The following is a 21,776-nucleotide window of genomic DNA, read 5'->3' on the forward strand; positions in this document are numbered from 1 at the left end:
AAATATTAATCACGGACGCTCCGTCCGTCTAGCAGATTCCTACCTGGTCTTGCGGATGCATCCGTTCCCTTCCTTGAGACGCACAAGCTCCCAAAAACGTTTCAGCGACTTTCCATCCTGACCCAGTGTCCGAGCACTAATCGCCAGTTCTCCGAGTAGCAACCTGCTCTTCGGCCACAGCCTGAGACAATCTTCTCTTTGACTTGTACCATATTTTAAGGACCATGAGGGAAACAGTGTACGTCCAATAACTAAGGATGCTTTTCTTGTGATTGCATTGCGGCTCCGGAGTAAAATACGCTCATCTCGGACGCTCCGATTGCACCCATAAACGCAAGATCTTGTTGCTATTGCAGATGCATCCGCCTTGAGACGCACAAGTTCGTAAAACGGCCCATTGTGAAACTGACATTATATGTTTTATAAGAACACTCGTTACACTTGCGTATAGTCAAAAATTGCAACTCTGTACTCTTCCTGTAAATCGGGCATATATCAAACAGAACTGACAGAACCTCGGCGGCGTCTTGTTCTTGGCCATATATTCACATGTTTTCTATACGAACCCTCTTTAAAAATTGATAATGGGAATATCCGGCACTTGACGACTTACGGACATTATTTGGCGCTCCCGTAGTATATGTACCAAGATGGCGCACAACCTGATAACCCTAACTTGGTATTAGTAGCCTGACCCCTTGTTCTTCTTTCCAAATCTTTAACCTCATCTCTTGTAGCCGCTGTAAGACTATTTTTCCAAACCACCTTCATACTTAAAAACCTATCAAATTTACTCTCTTCTATCTCCGCGTTTTCGAACATTTTTTATTGCGACACTGAAGCTGAGGCATGAGCTACGCTGGAACAACTACTCTTTCCAACATTCTGGCCACTGCTCTGTACCTAATGGCTTTTCAGTTATAGGATCGTTCTCTCGACAAATTTTGCTTATGACTGAAATGAATATCATAGATTAAGTACACGGAAGTTCATTTTCCTCTGAATGATATTGCCACATTACCAATCATTTCATTTCGGGCATAAATAAAATCAAAAAGGAAACTAACAAACAGTGCAGTGCCTTTAGAAAATCGGTGTTTCTGGTTTTGATAGTACTTTATGAGGTGCTCCTGAAGTATTTGTACCAAGAGGAGGTGTCTAATTTTGGTCGCCCATTTTACATTAAGTTATGTAAAGAAACACAGACAGTCCTCAGACTCGTATTAGAAGTAAAATAGGAAACATCAAAATAATATTATGTCCTGACCTGGTACTCATACTTCGGGAGTACCCTTTATGAAATACATTCTGTAGGAATCTTACCTCGCAGTGCAAGAACAAAAACCTCTAACAATAATTCATTCCATTATCCCTTCTACAGCAAACCCGCAATTTATGAGGCGGATCATGAATTCGCTGTGACGGGAAAAAGTTTGCTTTGAGTATGCAGTAATGTTTGAAGCGGAGATAATAAACTTCTTTCAGCCACATGGAAGAAAAATAACTGTATGGCTTGCCCAGCTTATATCCATCCAAAAGCTTCTCCGTCACTTCAAGTTCACCTTTACTCAAATACAAAGCAATATGTGTAATGTGCAGGTTAGTCCAAAAAACTATTCCATGTTTTTCTTCGATCCAGGGCAGTGCTCTTCAACCTTTTTGTTATTGCAGAACCCCTGATATCATTTTTCATTTTTTATGGAACCCCAAATAACAAAAATAAAACACGAAATACTCGTAACACGAAATATTTGTAATTCAAATATTTCTACTTCAACAACAAAACAGAAAGAAAGGGAAAGAAGCGTGAAACTCAAAGACTAGGTTGTTCTCGCGTTTCCTTTGCAATCTTCTTGAATCGTGGCTCCACGGCCATCAAAGCAATTCTCATACTCATGTCTACACTCTTTAAACAACTTCTTTTTTGGTTTTAATAGTTGTTAAAGCAGAAAATGCTAATTTACACAAATAGGTACTGTATTAGTAAATTGGCACTGAAGTTTTAATGCTTCTTTTGCAATTGCTGTACCCTTTGTGAGGAGAAATCCAAAAATATTCCCTCACATGTTTTTCGAAGGTTTCCTCCGAATTGATATTACGGATATCTAGGACTCTTTCTTGCTGTTGCGCACTTAGGAATTTATCCCAAAACGAAAAAGAAGAATAATCATTTTTTGCAACTTCACTCGCCCAGCAGTCAATTTTTCCTTTACGCGGAACCCCTAAAGGACCCTATAAACTCACAGAACCCCACTACATGTGCAACCCTAGGGTTCCGCGGAACCCCTGTTGAAGAGCACTGATCCAGGGTAATGTATCAGATTCAGACGAATTTGAATCTGGCAACTTGGTACCATCTGGAGCAAGAAGGATATTTTGATATTCCTGCACCGCAGAAGCTTTCACTTCAAGGTTCATCGCCTGTGTTGCATACGCGAGGGCAACCAACTCAGTGTTTGTTTGTTTTTGTCGTCGCAAGTTCATATCTTCTCAAAAAAAATTTAAACTCTCCACATTCCACCGCATTATCTCCTCCTTAGTATATTGTGGCATTGTTAGTTTGGATAATTCAGTTTCTTTTGGAGAGCACAGGAGCATCACTTGGTAAGAATAAGTCTGTCTGGGTACATTGATTCTGTCAAACAAAAAATATTGCTACCGGCATTGGAGCTATAAAAGGATGAAATTACACTGCTGTGGCTGTAGGTATAGTGTGTACCGTAACGGTACGTTACCGTTAATGAGGCAATTTTTTTTTTTCAAACAAAAAGGATAGCGCGAATGCAGTCCCCACAAGCAGAAATTATACGACCGAGTTATCCGCATTTGTTATAATCGCTAGGGTCAATTTAGTCTGGGTGCAATGACCAAACCTCGCCTAGGCGAAACCGCCTTTATGATTGCGGTTAACTGTCTCGTCCTGTGATCATGTACCGGTAACAGCCACCAGCCTACCGTGCAGGTAGGTAACCTACTAGCCTACGGTACCTTGGCCGTCAACCTCGCTCACCTACCTGTTGTACTAGACTACTTACGGTAACTATTGCCTATCTGCACTTGCCGTGAACTGAAAACCGGAGAGACAGCAAGGCGGTTTGAAAAGCTTAAGGAAAATCTGAATTAAATTATAGCCTAACCCTAACCTGGTACTAAAATTACCGGGAAGTTTACTTTTAATAGTATATGCAGGGATTTCATCGATCTGGAACCCAAAATAATTACGACTGGAAAAATTTATGCATTGTGAGCAGAAATAGCTGACTTTCCTATGGGCTCCAGGGTAATGTCACAATTACAGACGTTACAGTGTGCGGAGCACTTACCCTTCAAACTTCGTTAAATTTGAATTCTTTCCCGTACTCACGAAAAACGTTCTTACGTTTGCTCATTTTTGAATTTAGGCTAAAATAACCACCAACACGACAAAACCTAAGGATCACCACACTAACAATGCTTTATGCCTTGCTTCTTTGTGTTCCAAATAAGATTGTGTTGTTTTTAGCATGCCACAATAAAGCTTTGGCGATAAGACAAACAACACAAAGCTTCTATTATGAAGTCCACATAAGACAAAATAAGGACACGCAAGCCAAAAATAAAGACGCAAGCTAAAAATAAGAACAAACCTTAGAAATAAGGACGGTATGGAATCCCTGAGTATGTGTATTCTTTGATTTTTAAAATCATTGCGATTTATTTATTTAGAAATAGAATATTGCAATAAATTAAATTCGGCGATGTCATTGTTTTTCCATACTGAACGTCACGCGTGACCGCTAATCCGTTTAAGATCTGAAACTGCGCCTCGACACGATTCCTCACGTATATTCCAATAAATATTCCAGTGTGGTAAAGTTTTGGTCATAAAAGCGACGCCATAAAAACTATATTAGTGCAGTTTGATATCGATTGTATGGAATGCACCTCTTTGGCTGAAGTTTCGAGGCTCGAAGATAGAATGTGTCTTTCATTATCGATAATTTCGTGGGTGTGAACACAAAAACGTAAAAGAATAAGCAGAGTTGGTAAAACCTTGGAACAGAACTAAGAAAGATCGTCCTTTCATTGCTGATGTTAAGATTTTCACAGCAAGAGACATTTCCAATTCTTGACTCCAAACGAGACTTTGTGAAGACATCATCTATTACGCTACTTTCGAAATTCCAGTTTGGTCACTCCGCAAGTAAATTTGGAAATAGCACTGATAACGGTAAACAATGTTATTGCTGAATAACGACGTTTTTGCGTTCCGATTCTTCCGACGTTGTTTGTGATGCTATTAATTGAAATTTTAAAGTTTTAACGAAAGGGTTTACGTAATTTCCAGTTATGATTTAATACGCTAAGACATTTTTGAAAGCATTGTTGCTTCACTTTGAGGGGACGCGGGGTTTCGCTTTTCATTCTCGAGTTTGAGCTGTTGCTTCGTTGAGTGCCAATGTTGCAATATCTTTTTTGAAGGTATAAAGTACGGTACCGTACTATATATGCTATGCTTACTATATTAGATAGGATGTCCGGCTGTTGAATTCATCTGATCGCCGTTAAAGTGTGAAAGACTAGGCTATGAGTTTATATAAATTTATAAAGATAACTCGGCGAGGGGAATAGTCAGACTCAGCTTGAAATTGAACTAAAACTTACATACTAAAATATACATTTTGTGTTTGTTTGTGACTATTTAAATCCACTGCAGACGGAACTAATTTTAAAAGTCATGTCTATAGAGTCAAGCAAGCAAATATTTTTTCGCCTTCAATAACATACTTTATAAGTTTATATGAAAACATTTACACTTCTCTTCATTCAGTTAATACTTTACTACACTAAAACCTCGGGATGAAAATCTCAATCGTTTTTATCTTAATCTACGTCATCTCTTCATCCTGGTGTCAAGATGACGCAGTGTTCCACTGCTCTCCCAAGCCGGGTTGCCAGATCGCACAATGTGATCCTGTTGCTGTAGGATGGAGCAGACCAGGCTTCAACATTGATGAACATCTGCAAAACAAGGAATTTCCGATTACGTGCAAATCTAAGAATACGGCTCAACCTCAGAATGCCGTCAATCTGTTTCCTTTAGTATCCAGGAATACTTTAGGTACTTCGCTATAATTTGATTTGATGATTTTAAATTATTGGGCTTCATAAACGAGTAGAGCAAACTTGCTATCGAGTCCCACATTTTACTGTTTTGACATTGAATCAATGAATTACGTTACAAAAGCATAAGTCAATGTTATTACAGGTGGCTGCCACATTTGCAATGCTAAGGCGCGGCGGTGTGGCTCATTGTGCTAAGCGCTGGGAATACGTTCGCCACCGCACCGCTGATTACTCTGCGTGGGTTCCCAGGTTCAAATCTCATGCAGGGACGGTTATGTGCGAGAGGATTGCTGGACTCTTTGCCGCCGTAGGGTTGATCACGTAACCGCTGGTCGGTTACGGCTTCCTCTACCACCAAGTCCATGCTCCCGAAAACAAATAACTGACTAACCCTATACCCGACATGGAATGGTAACCGGACGAGAGGGTTGAGCCGTCTTATCGGCTTTTCTTTCCCCCGGGATAAATATGTAAATCCTATCCTAAGAATGACCTGACGTTATAAGGTCGAATACAGATAGGAAATCAAATTTATCCCCAATTTCTTATGAAATAAAGTATTTCTCTGGTTACTTTTCAGATGTTTTAAGTCGTTTATCAGAACATTTCATCCGTTTTCAAGAGAAATTCATAAATTACATTATTGGATTGGTAAACTCAACCACCGTAGCATTACCTTATCAGTTTAATTAATTCGTGTGTTCAAATAGTTCAAAACAATTTGTATTTAATCTACTAGGTAATAAGCTATTACAAATTTATTCAGATATTGGGAGTATCAAATCAGAATTCAAAGAGTTGGAAAAAAATGTTGATGAAAAAATGAAAAGCATCCATGGTTTGGATGAAGAAATTTCAAGTTAGTATTAGTGATACAATTAGTCGTTATCTGGCTTTCTTCAATGAAGTATGCTCTTAACCTCAGCAAAGTTGGCATAAGAACGTTAGATAACCAAAGGAAATGCAATTTAAAAAATCTATCTGAAATTTTGCTTGATGCTTAGTTATTAATGTCAACATTATTAATTTTTACCTATATATATCACGCAGAAATTCGTGAGATACAGAGCGAAAATACAAGGCTATCTGCCGAAATCGTTGACCTAAAGCAGAGCCGTAAAGAACAATCAGCTGAAATCAGGGAATTGAAGAAAGGTTTGTGTGATGATTTTTAACATGACGCCTGATCTAGTGAAATAGGAATTCTTTTTCTGTGTGAACTCGACAAAGTGGGCGCTGTTGGAAACGTGCCTAAATCCGCAGTAGAGACCAACACTAGGAACAGTAACCAGGCTACACAAAATTCCAAATCTAGTAAGCTTCTTGAAGAATCGGACGAACAAAAGCAAACAAACAATGAAATGAAGAGAGGTAAATCACGCAGTTATAGCTCAGCAAATGTAACCTTAGCCGATGAAATAAAATCATGCCGAGGATTTCAAATTATTAATTCATAGTTTTACAACATAACGGCGAACCGGATGAAGATTAAAATTAGATTACGTAGAAGAGCATAGATAGACTGAAAATCCTTGTACTATTTTCTTCAAGTTGGCTACAAGTTCAATTGCAATCAATTAGGCCATTCTGCCATTGAATTAGACATTTTGTTTTCAGTAATGCTGGAAATAGACGCTAACTTACGTTTATTCTTCTATTAAGCAATGGATCGGATTGAACAAAAACTCTCTGCAACGGAAAAGCCTCAACAGGTTCGATCTAGAAACCAACAGAGACCGACGACAACAACCAAAACAACATTGAAACGGAATCCTTCCCCAGGTAAAATTTCATAGTCATAGTGAAGATCTCAATCAGAAGTTTGAAGTCGAACTTGTTTCCACCGGAGTCGGAACTGGAGTCAAATTTTTAAACTATCAAATTTCCCCAAATCAGAAATTTCATATTTACAATAGTATTAAAAGTTAATTTTTTTACAGAAACTTTAAGTTATCAAGTTTATAACTTGCATTCTTTCTTATATAAATTAGATTTTTTGGGGGTTGGAAGCTGCAGTCGGAGTCGAAATTTACATATTTCGACACTAAATTTTTTCACCTGAACAGCCCTGTTCGGAATACCACAGTAATAACAACTTCATAACTGTCGTGAGAGTTTGTCTATAATTAAGCAAAGGTAATTTAATTTTCCCAAAACGCAGCAATCTGTGCTCTAAGAAGAGGTCTGAGCAGACAGCTGTTGTGAAGTCTGGTGAAATTTGCAATGTGTAAATTAGATATGGAATAGGGACAAACGTGCATTTTCAACGGTGGCGGGAAAGTTTTTACACTTAAAATTTGCGAAACGGAATTTAATAAATTTCAGAAAACTGCAAATTGAAGATGGGAAATATCTGCTATTTTTTTGTGATGTCAGTAGGAGAAGATGTCATCTACGACAAAGCAGTTGATAGTTGTGAGAAACGTAACGCAGATGTTGGTTTGATTCGGGATAAAAAATCCTACAATGCGATTATGAAATACTTGGGGAAGGGAGAGATGGGGAAATTTATATGGACAGGAATCCGTATTGATCCAATGGTTAGTATCATGAGGCGTTTTTTTATACTCGTGAAACATAAGGATCTGTCATTAGACGGGTGAAATGGGGAAGGCCGCAAATACAATACGGCAACAGAGATTTGAAAATATTAGACGAGCGATTTTAAAATGCAACGATGACATTGTTACCCATTCGGGACTTTTTACACATCATTATAGTTAGACTTGCTGATTAAAAGATACCATCAGCCTTGATGGTTGTGATGATGGGAGTCAAGTGAATTGGAATCTGGTTTCTTCTTGTTAATTACTGTAGATTGCGCTCATTAGCACATCAGATTCTGCGGGTACAGGGGTCACTGTTTGGAGTTCCGTGCTTTTATAATGTCATACGTCTGTACGAGTGATAACGAATATCCTAATAGAATTCAAGTCATAATAATTGTGCAGTTTTGGACACATCAGTCCCATGCAGCACGAACATGGAGTTTTCCTTGAAAACCATGAAAGACCAAATGTATTTGAGGCGCCAACACGTCCACAAAGTGATAACGAATATCCAAATCAGTCTTTATTGGACACGTTTAGTGGACATAACGATCGTTTCAATATTATGTTGTTATTGTTATTATTTGTCTCCATCATTTTTAAAAAATCGCTTTTCTCTTCGAATACTGGACCAATTGCTTTGAAATTTTCAGTGAGTAAAGATTGATTTTATTGCCAGAAGGCTATTACTTTTTTTTTATTTCTAAATTTCGCATGAAATCTGATATTTCGTCTAAAATTTCGCTGTATTATTTCATCCATGGGAACACTGGCTGTCCGGTTTGAATCTGTAAATTATTTCTACGCGAAACTCGGAATTTTTTGTGAGTACCGGTGGCGTCAGAGGTAAATACTGCTTCTCTCTTCTTAACGTGTCCATATATTTGAGCACATCTCTCTTGTTTTTTATAATAATTGTGAATACCTAACCACACGAACATGGAGATAGACGAGTGAGAATTGCAGTTGATCAAGCATAATCCAATGATAATCTACATCTAACCATTTTTATTGTTTGTTCTCAGACCCGTGACGTCACACCCGCAGATTCATTCACAAAATGGTATACAGGTTCTCCACTTACTGGAATTGAATATATATATCGCACAAATGTTTATCTGAATATTAATTACAATCATAGATTGCGAGGAATGGGAAATGCTCCTCCTACACGGGAAATGAATGGAGTTATTTGTGAGATCCAGATCTAATAAACGTCTGCCTGGTTGTATTCTGTTTCTCTGGATCTATCATATATTTTAAATCAGTGATTCCTAATTTGAAATCCATACATTTTGATTAAATTGCTGTCGAAAATTAACACTTTGAACAGTCACTTGTCTGTTAGATTATTCTGTCTTTGTCGTTCAACTTTTTTAAATTATGAAGGTATAGATGTGAAATTTAGAGAAATAACTATTCAATTTATGTAATTTTAGAAATAAAAATATTACGAACTTGCTTCATTAACTCGAAATAAATTTGGCTTCCATGTGATATCATTTTTGTTGTTTTCACGTTATGTTTCTGGAAGGAATCAGGTTGAGCAAGAAATAGTTCAGATATTGGATTGAGATAACTTATTGCATGATATTACAGCTGAAAACATGTCTTTTCACAATGATTAGATGAATGGAAATGTGTTCAATATTGGTTTATTGTTTGAGAGAAAGTTTTTAATACATCGCCACGAGAGGAAGATTATGGCGCCAATGCATGTTCTTTACATTCGCGAAAGTGAGAGCGTGTCATAGATCCGTATCCAAAGCCAACGTATAAAAATTGTCTACTGACCTAAAACAAACAAAGTGATTGTAAGGCTTGTAATTGTCGATCTCAATCTCATGAAGAAATGATTTTTATTTCACGTGACCGTCTCTTTAAAGTGGGCCGTATTGTACGGATCATAATTTTGGATGAAATGTCAGATCTTATAGAATTCATACGATATTTAGAAATGAATACAATCTTTACCCACGGAAAATTTCAAAGGATTGTTCCGGTGTTCAAAGTGAAAAGCGATTTATTTCTGTGACAAAGAGCAACAACAACGTAATAGCAAAACAATTCATGGGTCACGTATCCAATAAGGAAATCGGAATATATTTATGTCCTGGTACATTTACTAGGGGTGTACCCCAAAATCGAAGAAGTGGATGATTCACAAAGTTCCGTCAAAAAAACAAGCTGAGCTTTTTAATCTCATTTAAAATATCTAACAGTTATCATTCTGTTAATATTTATTGCAACGATATGGTTTTGAAGGCTGGATATTCAAAAATTGAAATGTCACGTGATCACAAAGTGTCATCTAGGAGTCGTAATAGAACAAATAATCCGTAGTCTCGAGAACTATTTAGAATTTTATTATACGATAGTTTATATTACATTTGGATTTTTTCCAACCTCAACCTCGCAGAAAACTCGTGTAATATACCTCTGGGCAAAATTGCTAAAGCGTAGCGAATAACCTACAGCATCGTTTTATTTCAAGATAAGACAAGAGCTCTATGCTCAAATATATGGACACATTTGAAGTAAATGAAAGTAATAGTCTTCTAAAGAATATTTTTATATTCAAGCACTAAAAATTCCAGAGCAATTGGTAGTAATTAAAGAGAAAAGCGACTTTTTAGGATTAGGTAACAAGTGGGCGTGGCTTTCCACACGTACTCTAACCAGGGAGGGGGCGAAGGCACTGCCCCCACCCCCAATGCCACATGAAAAAATTCCCATTACCCTGGCGAACGCTTTTCCGCTCCGAGAACGGAGATTAACGGCCTCTAAACGCCAATATCACTCAAGTGTGACTAGATCGATGAATTGATTGACAGGTAGCCTACTCCGGGCCACTAAAAGCCTGTTTTGTCTCACTTCCAATTTCAACGTGAATTGAAATACCAAGTGATCCAAGTCACTTATCCATTACGGTACCAGGGCAAAATAAAAAAAAATACCGATTCCCCAATAATCATATGCGGTACGGTAACTTACCAGTACCTGAAATTCGTTCGCAGAACGGTTCTTCCTTGTCATATAAGAACTCAATTCATCTCCTCTTATCAAATAAAAAAATAAGGTAGGCTACAAAATTTATGTTGTTTACATCAGAACTGTACGTACGGTATCTTACCAGTACTGCAGTACCTGTTGATGTATGTAGGCCTGCTGTTCGATCGTGGAACGGTTTTTTTTCTGGCATATAAAAACTCAATACAATTTGTTCTTATCAAAATTAACAAATACGGTAGGCTAAATTTGCTAGGAAACCTTCATTACTGCATTAGTAAGATCGCGAAAGGAATAAGTCAATTTCACTGTGGTACGGTAACTTACCGCAGTACCGTATCTGCCAGACGCTTCGATTCATCACGGTATTATAACAGCAGATATCACAGTCTACAAATATATTCACGCCAAGCGAAGCAGTGCAGTACCTTTAGCATCACCGGTAACATAAAAAAAACTTACAAATTTTGAGCAACGATTTTCAGAATCCGCCTTCACGCCGACGTTCGATGGCACGTGATCATGTGTCCGCAGAACGTTCGGTGACGTCATAGCAAACAAAAACAAATCTCACAGAACTAACAGAAATATTTGAAATAAATAAAAGTAATAGCCTTCTGGAGAAAAAATCAAACTTTACCCACTTAAAATTTCAAAGCAATTGGTCCAGTATTTGAAGAGAAAAGCGATTTTATAATGATGGTGACGAAGAATAATAACAAGCCGGTAGGCGCCCAGTTGGATCTCCGCAATTGCTTGAGGCCCGCATCATTTCAGTTTACTAACGGATACTAGGAGACACTACTAAAAATCGCCAGTTCATTTCAAACGCTGCGCGTTTCGTAGTCTTACTCGCGTGACTGGTATATTGTGGCTGGAAATCAAAAAATAGTCTTCACTAAAATCCCTGAGGCTCCTCCAGTTTATGGAGTATCGAAACCAAAGATAACTTATTGTAAAGAGTATTTTGCTATGCGGAAGGTAGCGTTCTTGGAATTTTAATTTTCGACTTGGTTGGCGAGAAAATGGCGATAAATTGTAAAAAAATAGAAAACGATCGGCGCGTTTTTCGTTGTTTCCATGGTAACGAAACTTCCATCCGGACTTTCCATAAAACGCACAATACTAGGGTGGCTGGATAACCCATGTGAAAAATTTCATTCAGATTGGTCCAGTCGTTAAGACGCTACATCTAAACAGACAGACAGACAGAACGACTGTAAGAGTCTCCTATAGAGCGGAGATCCAACAGAACGACTGATAAATAAGGGTCTCCTAGAGCGGAGATCCAACAATAAGAAGAGTGCCAGCATAAAATGCAAAACGATCGTTATGTTCACTACGTGTCCAAAAAGTCACAAAGCATTGGCAAACATTAGGTACAGGCGCCAGTAAGTAAACAATGACGCCTAATACACAGAGTTACAGATATATTAAATGAATGTGACGACGCATAGGAAGATTGCCGCAGTAAGCGAGTGCTTGATGAACGCAGGCTTTGGGCGTAGGCGATTAGTTTTGCTACTCTTTGATTCTTCATTTCAAAATGTAAAGTAGGAATTAATTAATGGCAATAATAAGTAAAATACTATGTCATTTAGGAGTCCTGCTGCACACCAACATAAAGTATTTCTGATTAGATTTTTAAACCGCTTGATTGTTCTTCTCTTGTCATTGCTGTAAACTGTCTGAGGAAGTCTGATTTTGATCATACGAAACGTTACAGAAATACTTTGTGTTAGTGTGCAGTAAGACTTTTGAGTTGCATAGTATGGTATTCCTCCTACAGCATCCTTTTATTATACGCACACGGATCCACTATTGCAAAGGCATTGCGGAGAGATTGGGAGTTAACTCTACTGATAATGAGTAAAATAACGTTATGTTGCAACGCGTGTTTTCAGAAACAGGGTAACCGTTAAGTTCATGCATTTAATTAAAAAACAAAACGTACAGAATTTGGTACTCCCGAAGTATGTGAACCAAGATCGCGGACACCGCAACGTAGTATGTGTACAAGGTTAGAGTTATGCCATAATTTCAGGTACAAATACTACGTGAGTCACTTGGCTATTCCCCGAACTCGCAATAGAACTAAATGGAAAAGAAAATTGGAATAAAATAAGCTAACACGTTAAAATTATTTAAATCTAACCTGGTACACATACTACGTTTCGGTGTCCGCCATCTTGGTTCACATACTTCGGAAGTACCCAGAATTGGACGGCTATATGCAAAATGAGATTTGAATAATTCGCAGTTGTATAGGGTTTTGGAACACATTATTTGGAATATATCAGTTTAGTGCTTTGTCGAGTAGACAATTTTTTGAGAGGGTGTGAAACTAATTAAAATTTGATCTTGCCCGTGTCTTATTTTGGATATTTAGATTTCAAAACTTTTTGTTCATTTCATTATTTACGTTCCATCAACGTATTTTCAACGTTTTTTTTTTTCAATAAAACGTACTTTCCCATTACTATCTGTTATTTGTAGCTGGTTATTTGAGGTGGGCGCGAGACTTGACAAATTCTAAAAAAGGGGGCGCAGCTAAAAAGTTTGAAAAAAAATTGCTCTATAATATAGTCGAAATGTAGTTGGCAATGGTTTGTATGTTAAAATTCCACTACTTGATCTAGCTGTTGATTTATGTCTCGTGTCATTCAGTCAATAGGTTCAAACATGTTGACAGCAGTTATGTGTATAGGGTTAGGCGGCAGGGGTGCACAACTATTTTTATTTTCACGTCCGCATTATGTTTTTATAAAAATACTACGGCCGCCAGTTGGATCTAGGTCTTATATAAGCTTTATTTAAATTGAGAATTGTTTTTTTTAATATCTCTCATCGACTATGTCTAAAACGTTTATGAAATGGTAAAATTTGAAACAAAAGTTTCTGGTAGTGACTAGTGACCAAATATTTTTTAACGAATCGAATATTTTCAATGAATACGAGATACTAGGATAGTTGAATCTGCAGTCGGAAGGAAACTGGGACCACCACAATCATATTCGCTAGAAATACTGTAACGCGCAAAAGATTGTTCACAGCGCAACGTATTTTACTTTGTTTCATACATTATAAATTGCTGATATTTTTACCAGCATTTATTACTCTTCAAGCATTCAATTTTCCCGCCGATTCTCATTATCTCGTGATTATTACTAATTCTTGCGCCGTAGCGGACGTATGTTATTGTTTAGTGACACAGAGGCGTGCTGCTGGTTAACTGTTTTTGCATCTCAACCGGAACTGTGCTTCCGACGTGAAAAACTCGTTATTTTGCGACCATCGGCAAAATTAGATAGGTGTTTCTGCAACTAAAAATTTCCGACTGAAAATAACGGAGTGAATATTAAGACTGAAAATATTAATAACATGAACGAAAAACACCGTAATGTTTGCTTTAGGATTCCGCGGCAGATAAAAACCGCATTTTATACATCATAACTTGCCAAAATTGGGCCATTATTCTAAATTAGAAACTATATAATAAGTACCGAAGTCGAAACAATTATTTGTGCCCACGATGTACCTGCTTACCCTTTTCTAAATTACCGTCGTGGTTGCACTCGACTTTTTATCAGATTATGATGATACGAGATGAGCTAATCAATGTAAAGTATGTTCAATTAATTTTTTAATGTAATAGATTCAAATGTACGTTTTGAGATTTTATCTCAGATCTTGGAATTTTTCATAATGGCGATAATGAATTTGCAAGATCGCAGACATACGAACAAAACTAAATATTATCGGATAGGTTTAGCACGTATTCCAATGTTTGCAGATTATCGTGATATTTTAAAGTAGAAATATTATTTTCATGTTGTCATAGGTCAATGGAATCCCTTTTCCGTCCAACACAATTGAATATATACATCTGAATTTATATAGTATGATATTTTGAATGCTCGTATAGACGTGGGTTTGAATATTGTACGTTATATGAAAAAACCGTTATCCAACGAGAATGCTGGCTTTTTCAACGAGTATCGGTCGTCGCGATCGTGTTTCAGAAAGTGTTGAATGGAATGGATATTGCAATGAAACACGGCCGCACATTTTACCTTTGAAGGCCGTACGGCCGCAGGTTGTGCACACTTGGGTTAGTAGGGTATGCTCTTGAATAACGAATCTTTTTAAAATCAAAACCTAACTGTTTTCATTACAAACACTTGTTTTACAGCAAAATGCTCTTGCGGCGAATTTTCTCTGAACCTTGCTGCAGAAATTTTATTATTTAAAATAAAAAAAATTAAATAGTTTCATGACAACTTTTGATGAAAAATTTGTAAATGAATATAATGGTTCCATTACATTTGAACCCACGTACATTTGAACCCATGACAATTGCACCTGTATGCTATTGCACCTATGGATTTTTTTTTGTTTCACGGATAGTTAAACCCATACTAACCCTAACCCATGGGTTTTAGCACCCGCATATAGATTGAACCCGTGGATATACGCATGGGTTCAAATGTACATGGGTTCAAATGTACGGTCACCGAATATAATATATTATGATGGAGTGAATGGGGAAAACTTAGATATTTTATTTACTTGTAACAGGAATATAGAACAATTAGAAAACTAAAATAATGTCTGACTCTGGGAAACAACAAATCCATCCTAGTTTGATCGATCAACAAAAAATCGAGTCTAATCCTATCGATCAACAAACAGACAAATCGTATCTTACTGACCCAGAAACAGTCAAGGCGGATCCAGCTGTTCAACAAATAATCGAGTCCGATATCATTGATAGCAATTTCAGCAACGATTCCGACGACTCTGGAAATGAATCACAACAACAACAGCATGTGCCTATAATTCAGGACTTAGGTCCAGAGGATCAGGTCCAGAGACTAAACTATCATGTTGAGGAGCCAGGCGACGGTGAGGAATGTATATATTTGATGTTCCGCAAGTGGTGGTTCACACCAGGGGCGGGCAACCGACGGCCCGCGGGACACAAACCGGTACACCCGTAGTATGTGTACCAGGTTAGGGTTAGGCCATAATTTCATTCCGATTTTTCTTATTTTAGTTCTACGACGAAGTCGGGGACTGTCTGTGTTATCCAAGTGAATATACCCCCTGCCTATAGGCTTCCGTCCCTTTACACAACTTGATGTGGTTCACGTAACCGCTGGTCGGTTAAAGCTTCCTCCACCATCAAGTCCATGCTTCCGAAAACAAATAACTGGTTCATTCCATACCCGACCTGAACAAGAGGACGTGGTTCACCATATGATTAAGCCGTCTTATCGGCTTTCCTCTCCCCCGGGATAAATATGTAAATCCTTCCTTCCTATGTAAAGTAGGCCAACAAAATTAGTTACCTTCATATTGATACACATACTTCTGGAGCGCCCACAATCCGCCCCACCAAGTCATCTAGTGTGGCCCATGTCAACACTCAGACTTTTCCCCTTCAAGCGCCGTATATTTCTCCATCTAAGTAAATATGACAAAATTGCCTTGGTGACACCACTTTATATATAAACACTCTTAATGTTTTTTTTATCTACAATCTAATTTAACTAATCGATGCACAGTATTTTATTTCTATAATTGTTCATAAAATATTTTAGAAACGACTAAATGAAAGTATATCACAGAAACGCTTCTTCTTGATACTGAATTGTTTGTTATAAAATAAATTCTAATTTGTAAGTTGTTGTTCTTGCTAAAGAGAGAGTTAGGTATCCATTCGCCATTTCAATGGTCTTAACTAGAACTAGTCTTGACTAGTGGCGCACAACCTAAACATAGTATGTGTACCAGGTTAGGGTTCAGGTTGTGCGCCATCTTGGTGCACATACTTCGGGAGCGTCCAAAAAAGTTCCCAAACTAAGTGGTCGGCTAATATGCGCATAACTATGATCGCGGTCAAGCAGTGGTTCCAAACCCGTTATACGTAGGCTTACCATACGTCCCGCTTTTTAGCGTCTTGTCCCGCCGTCCCGACAAGTCAGCCAAAAGTCCCGTTTTTGCGTTCAGCCATCCAGCATAATACACGATCATTTTCTCGTTGCTGTGTAGCGCAACGCTAGCGTACTTCATGAAGGTGAATGCGGTATTTTGTTTGTTTCATTGTTTCCCGCTAACAGTGTTAGCGAACGTATCACATTTAAAATCAATTATATTATAGGTGGTCCTGTTCGGACGTTCGCGTGAATGTAACATTAAACAACGTTTTTTTAAAGGTGGTATCTACAGAAAAGCATGCTTGGGCGAATAAGTGAATTCTCAATGTTCGAAAACGGCAGACTATTTCATTATTCTTTATTCCTTTTGCTGTACATAAAAAAATCTAAACTCGGATCATTTGTATCGTTAGCGTCTATTCCTTTCTATTTTTCAAAGTGAACTCGATATTTAGACAGAGAATATACGCATGAACTCTCGATGACAATATGGTCAATGAAGACAGCCGGGATGGCTTAAATGTAGACCTATATAGTAAAATTGGAAACTGTGAAGTTACAGGGGGCGTCCCGCTTTGAAGTCAAAAAAATATGTTAAAAAACAAACTATAGCTTACTCAATAAGTAGATCTGAGGAAAAGGCAGCAGAAGAGCGTGCGATACGGTTAGATCCCAAAGTGGGAGCTCACAACTATTGGAAAAGTTAAAGATCAAATTAAAAACGTTAATAGGGGATAAAAATAAATATGCTGCAATCCAAGGTAGAAGACATGAAAGAGGGCGAAGAACCTATAAAATAATTTTACGATAAAATCAAAACACGGGCCAAACGCATCACGATAGAGAGTCTGCAAACCTCGAGCCGCGACATATTAACAACAGAGGATGAGATCACGGAAGAGATTAACGAGTTCTATAGCGACTTATGGGGACAAAAATGTAAAACGCACCAGAGCAAACAACGACACTATCTCGACCTGATGACCAAAACTCTAATCAGCCATGAGCAAAATGAACTAATGGATAGAACTACAACGGAGGACGAAATATACATCATTATCAAAGGAATGAAAAACAACAAACACCTGGCCCGGATGGACTCAGCAAAGAATTCTATGTAACATTCTGGAAAATAATTAAAAAATGGCTAACCCAATGATTAACAATATCCTCTGTTTTGGCACACTACCCAAAAGTTCAAACTACGCTAAAGTAAAGTTAGTGTACAGGAAAGGTGAAAAATACTTGCTCAAAAATTGGCGCCCAATATCTAACTTAAATTTCGATTATGAGATAGTTGCAAGACTTCTAACAAAAAGACTAGAACACCCTTTAAATGCAAGTATTAGCCACTCATCCAGATGAAAACATGATTGAAGTTCACTACAATTTAGAATCAATTGCTATTGCGAAAATAACCAAATGCCAAGTTTTCTGGTAATGACGGACAACCTGAAAGCTTTTGACCGAGTGGACCACGACTTTCTGTTTAAAATACTCCAAACAATTAATCTCAGTCCAAACATCATAAGAATAATTAGAGACATGTATGAAAATATATATATTCTCATCAATATAAACGGCAAAATTAGCGAACCAATTAGAATTAATAGAGGAATTCGTCAAGGATGCCCACTAAGTATGCTGTTGTATACCATTCACGCGGAACCCCTAATTAGATTTGTGCAATACAACATCCACATACAAGAAATTAGACTTGGGAAATACGATCATAAGCAAGACCAATTCGCAGACGACGCCACATATACAGTTAGAAACCTAAGCTCAATCCAGAACATATTCGACGAACTCCAAAATTATGAAAAAGCAACAGGGCAAAAAACTAATGTTGAAAAACCAAAAATACTTTGCTTTACAAAGCAAAAGAACTGCTATTAAAATTCCCTTACAAAGCATACCTTGAGGAAATAGTTAAAATCTTAGGAATATATTATGGCCAGGGTCGAGATACTAAACATGGGATGAAGTATATCTCAACACAGTAAGATCATTCAATTATTCAAAGACCCGAAACCTTACCTGGTATGGGAAAATAATCGTCATAAACTCAATAATCATGTCTGTAGTCATTTTCCATGCCAGAACTATTGAGATACCACCAGTATATGTGAAAAAAATCCAACAACAAATAGCCTTGTTTATATGGTATCCAGAAAAACTAGAGGCTATGAAGAGAGCAACCCTCCAACTGCCGTGAAAAAGCGGGGGCAAAAACATGCCTAACCTGAGCATTAAAATCAATACATGCATAGCAGAGAGATTCAAACAATTTAAGAGCATTGCGGTCCCAACCCAATTCTGGCACCAAGAAGCAATATATTCTTTGGGATCCAAAATGAAAACAATCAATCAAAAATTGTACATCAATTCGACACCACATCTCCAATTTATACCAAAAATATGGAAAAATTATTTGGAACCACTAAAACAAATCAACTACACTAAACAACAATGGATCGATGCAAAACATAGGAACCTATACAATATATTATTAAAGAATCTGGGAAATGAACCACCACCACTGCCGGCAGAAACCAACTGGAAAGAGGCCCACGCTAAACAGGGAGCATTGCAGTATAAAGCAAGTAACTCCGAAAGAATCTGCTCGTACAGAATAGTAGTAAACGGGTATATCTTTGGCGATAAAGCTCGAAAAAGGGCAATGTACTATGATCCCCAAAGAAAACAAGAGAGCAATGCTCAAATATATGGACACGCAGAACAATTCCCCAAAAATCATATGCGGTGACCAACGACTAACATACCGGCGGTGACTTACCAGTACCTGTATCGGGGTACCGTGACGGTACAGGGACTGTCATAGATATTTTAGGTCCTGTGACAATTGAAACATCAGTTGAAATATCTCGTGATATGAGTCAATTATGTACCGTATTATCGGATCAGGTACCGAACCACAGTCAAACATTTCACATAAAAACGTTACTAAATAACATGAACACCAGCCGAATCGGGGTACAATTTTTGGTACAGTGACTGTCATAGCCGTTTAGGGCTGATGGACAATTTGACTACACGGACAACTCACCGGGCCTAGGGTGGTGTAGCCAGTCTGCGGACAATTCCATTCAAACCGCTATAAAACAAAAACCAATATATCTAACCCGTTAATTTTTTCACCGTGGGTGCATTTGCGGCATTTATTCTACACGCTAAACCTCGTATTAACTTTCTACGACAAAGGGTTAAAGCTATACAAATCCCCAAAGTACGGCACTCGAAAGACGTATTTGCGACCGAACGACCAGTGTGCGACCACGGATTTCAAGCCTTGATCATCGTTTCTGCTGCGTCGCGACTATCGCATACGCAGCCATACAGCATTCAAACAGACAAAACACGGTGGTCGCAAATTGGCTGACAAAGATATTATCGGCGTATTAGGATAGGATTTACATATTTATCCCGGGGGAGAGAAGTAACTATCAAAGATGGTTAACACAACTCTACCCACCTGTCAAGTTTCATCTTTTTATCTCTTATATTTGTATGGATTTTCAAGCTTTTGACAGCTACGAGTTAGTTCAGTGTCACCGCGCTGTGTTACGGTACCAGAACTACTCTATCTTTACAGCTTTAGAAGTTCCCGTCTTGTGACAGCGTGAAAACATTGGGCTTCTAATTGCATTTCTGACCGTCATGTATTTCAAGAACACGGTTATTTCGAACAAAACTCGTTAAATTATAAACAAAGCACCACATCACAGCAATCAAACAGACGAAAACACGGTGGCCGCAAATTGGTTGACAAAGATATTATCGACGTATCGGAAATGCACAATCCCTATTCCCCCTCCTTCAAATGTAGAAACGCGAAACTTTCAAATATGGTTAAAAGAAACACAACTCTACCCACCTGCCAAGTTTCATCTTTTTATTTCTCATATTTGTATGGATTTTCAAGCTTTTGACAGCTACGAGTTAGTTCAATGTCACCGCGCTGTGTTACGGTACCAGAACTTCTCTATCTTTAGAAGGTCCTGTCTTGTGACAGCGTGAATTGAAATTGCAAGATGGTCCGTTGGACACAAAATGGCGTCCGATATCCGCAGAACCTTTAGTGACGTCATAGCAAACAAAAACAAATCTTACAGAGCTAACAGAAATATTTGAAATAAATAAAAGTAATAGCCTTCTAGAGAAAAATTTCATCTTCAACCACTGAAAATTTCAAAGCAATTAGTCCAGTAATCAAAGAGAAAAGCGACTTTTTAAAAACGTGTCAAAGAACAAGAACAAGAACAACAACATAATATTGAAACGATCGTTATGTCCACTACGTGTCCAAAAACTGCTAAATTGTAAATTCTGTGGGTGTCAATCTGGCAACGCTGAGCATATCTTTATAAGATGTGAATACATCACGCGACGTCTAATAAAAACTTACCAAGTGTTTAATCAGATCTTTTAAACCCCTGTAACGGTAACGAACGAAAATGTTTATTACAATAACTATGACGGACCCAATCAAACTATAATAATAAGATAAACCCATTTATATCTCCCAGCCAGCACCTGCACCACTGAAACAAATTGAATGGCAATGTTACCATAGCAACTCATATACTTCCATCAGTTTGCACACTTCAGCATCTCTGAACTTTGTTTGCCTGCCCAATCGGGGAATCCCATAAGTTATCTGGTGGGTTCGATACGAGATGTTGCCATGTAGCATTTATCGTTTTGTCTGGAGTCGTCTCATATAACCTTCATGGATAGTGGATGCTATTAGTAGTTCAACTGCCAAAGCCATATTCACTTATAACCAATCTTGGTTCTCGCGGCTTCCCTTCCCCATTAAAAATGCGTGATTAATTTTATTTCATGTCAATTTCGCATGTTATTTTTTGCTGGATGGAAATAATAAACTTGACTATGACTATTGTCGAGTCATTTGCTGCTTGCAACTACTCTACCAATATTCACCTTCATTTGAGGGACCTAGGCAAATTTAACTCCATTGCAGCAGCGATGTTCTTCAATTAGCATTACATTATTCTGACCATTTACGCACCATTGGTTATTTTTACTGGCAACAAACTGATAGAAATATCCTGCGGCGTGACGAGTAGGGTCAAACGATCCATATTTAAACATGTTTAAAATCTGCAAATAAGTTGGAGAGCGGATT

General features: G+C 37.9%; 1 protein-coding gene and 1 non-coding gene across 2 annotated transcripts; one reads left to right on the forward strand and one right to left on the reverse strand.

Annotated features, from left to right (window-relative positions):
• Positions 1–2,767: 2,767 nt before the first annotated feature.
• On the reverse strand, positions 2,768–2,930 carry LOC144425926 (U1 spliceosomal RNA). Its single transcript, XR_013477733.1, has one exon. It is a non-coding gene; the product is annotated as a U1 spliceosomal RNA (small nuclear RNA).
• A 1,763-nt stretch (positions 2,931–4,693) lies between these two features.
• On the forward strand, positions 4,694–9,063 carry LOC120346712 (uncharacterized). Its single transcript, XM_078115732.1, has 6 exons — positions 4,694–5,101; positions 5,873–5,965; positions 6,157–6,261; positions 6,769–6,888; positions 7,432–7,646; positions 8,681–9,063. The coding sequence occupies exons 1-6, from the start codon at positions 4,840–4,842 to the stop codon at positions 8,864–8,866; spliced, it is 981 nt and encodes a 326-aa protein (XP_077971858.1). The 5' UTR covers positions 4,694–4,839; the 3' UTR covers positions 8,867–9,063.
• Positions 9,064–21,776: the final 12,713 nt, after the last annotated feature.

The sequence above is a fragment of the Styela clava genome, chromosome 8, assembly GCF_964204865.1.
Source record: "Styela clava chromosome 8, kaStyClav1.hap1.2, whole genome shotgun sequence".
Classification (NCBI taxonomy): domain Eukaryota; kingdom Metazoa; phylum Chordata; class Ascidiacea; order Stolidobranchia; family Styelidae; genus Styela; species Styela clava.

Bases quoted from the DNA above. Each gene is read 5' to 3' on its own strand.
- LOC120346712 (XM_078115732.1), top strand. From the start codon at position 4,840: ATGAAAATCTCAATCGTTTTTATCTTAATCTACGTCATCTCTTCATCC. The intron at 5,966-6,156 runs GTTAGTATTAGT...TATATCACGCAG, and splicing joins TTTGGATGAAGAAATTTCAA to AAATTCGTGAGATACAGAGC. The intron at 6,262-6,768 runs GTTTGTGTGATG...TCTTCTATTAAG, and splicing joins AATCAGGGAATTGAAGAAAG to CAATGGATCGGATTGAACAA.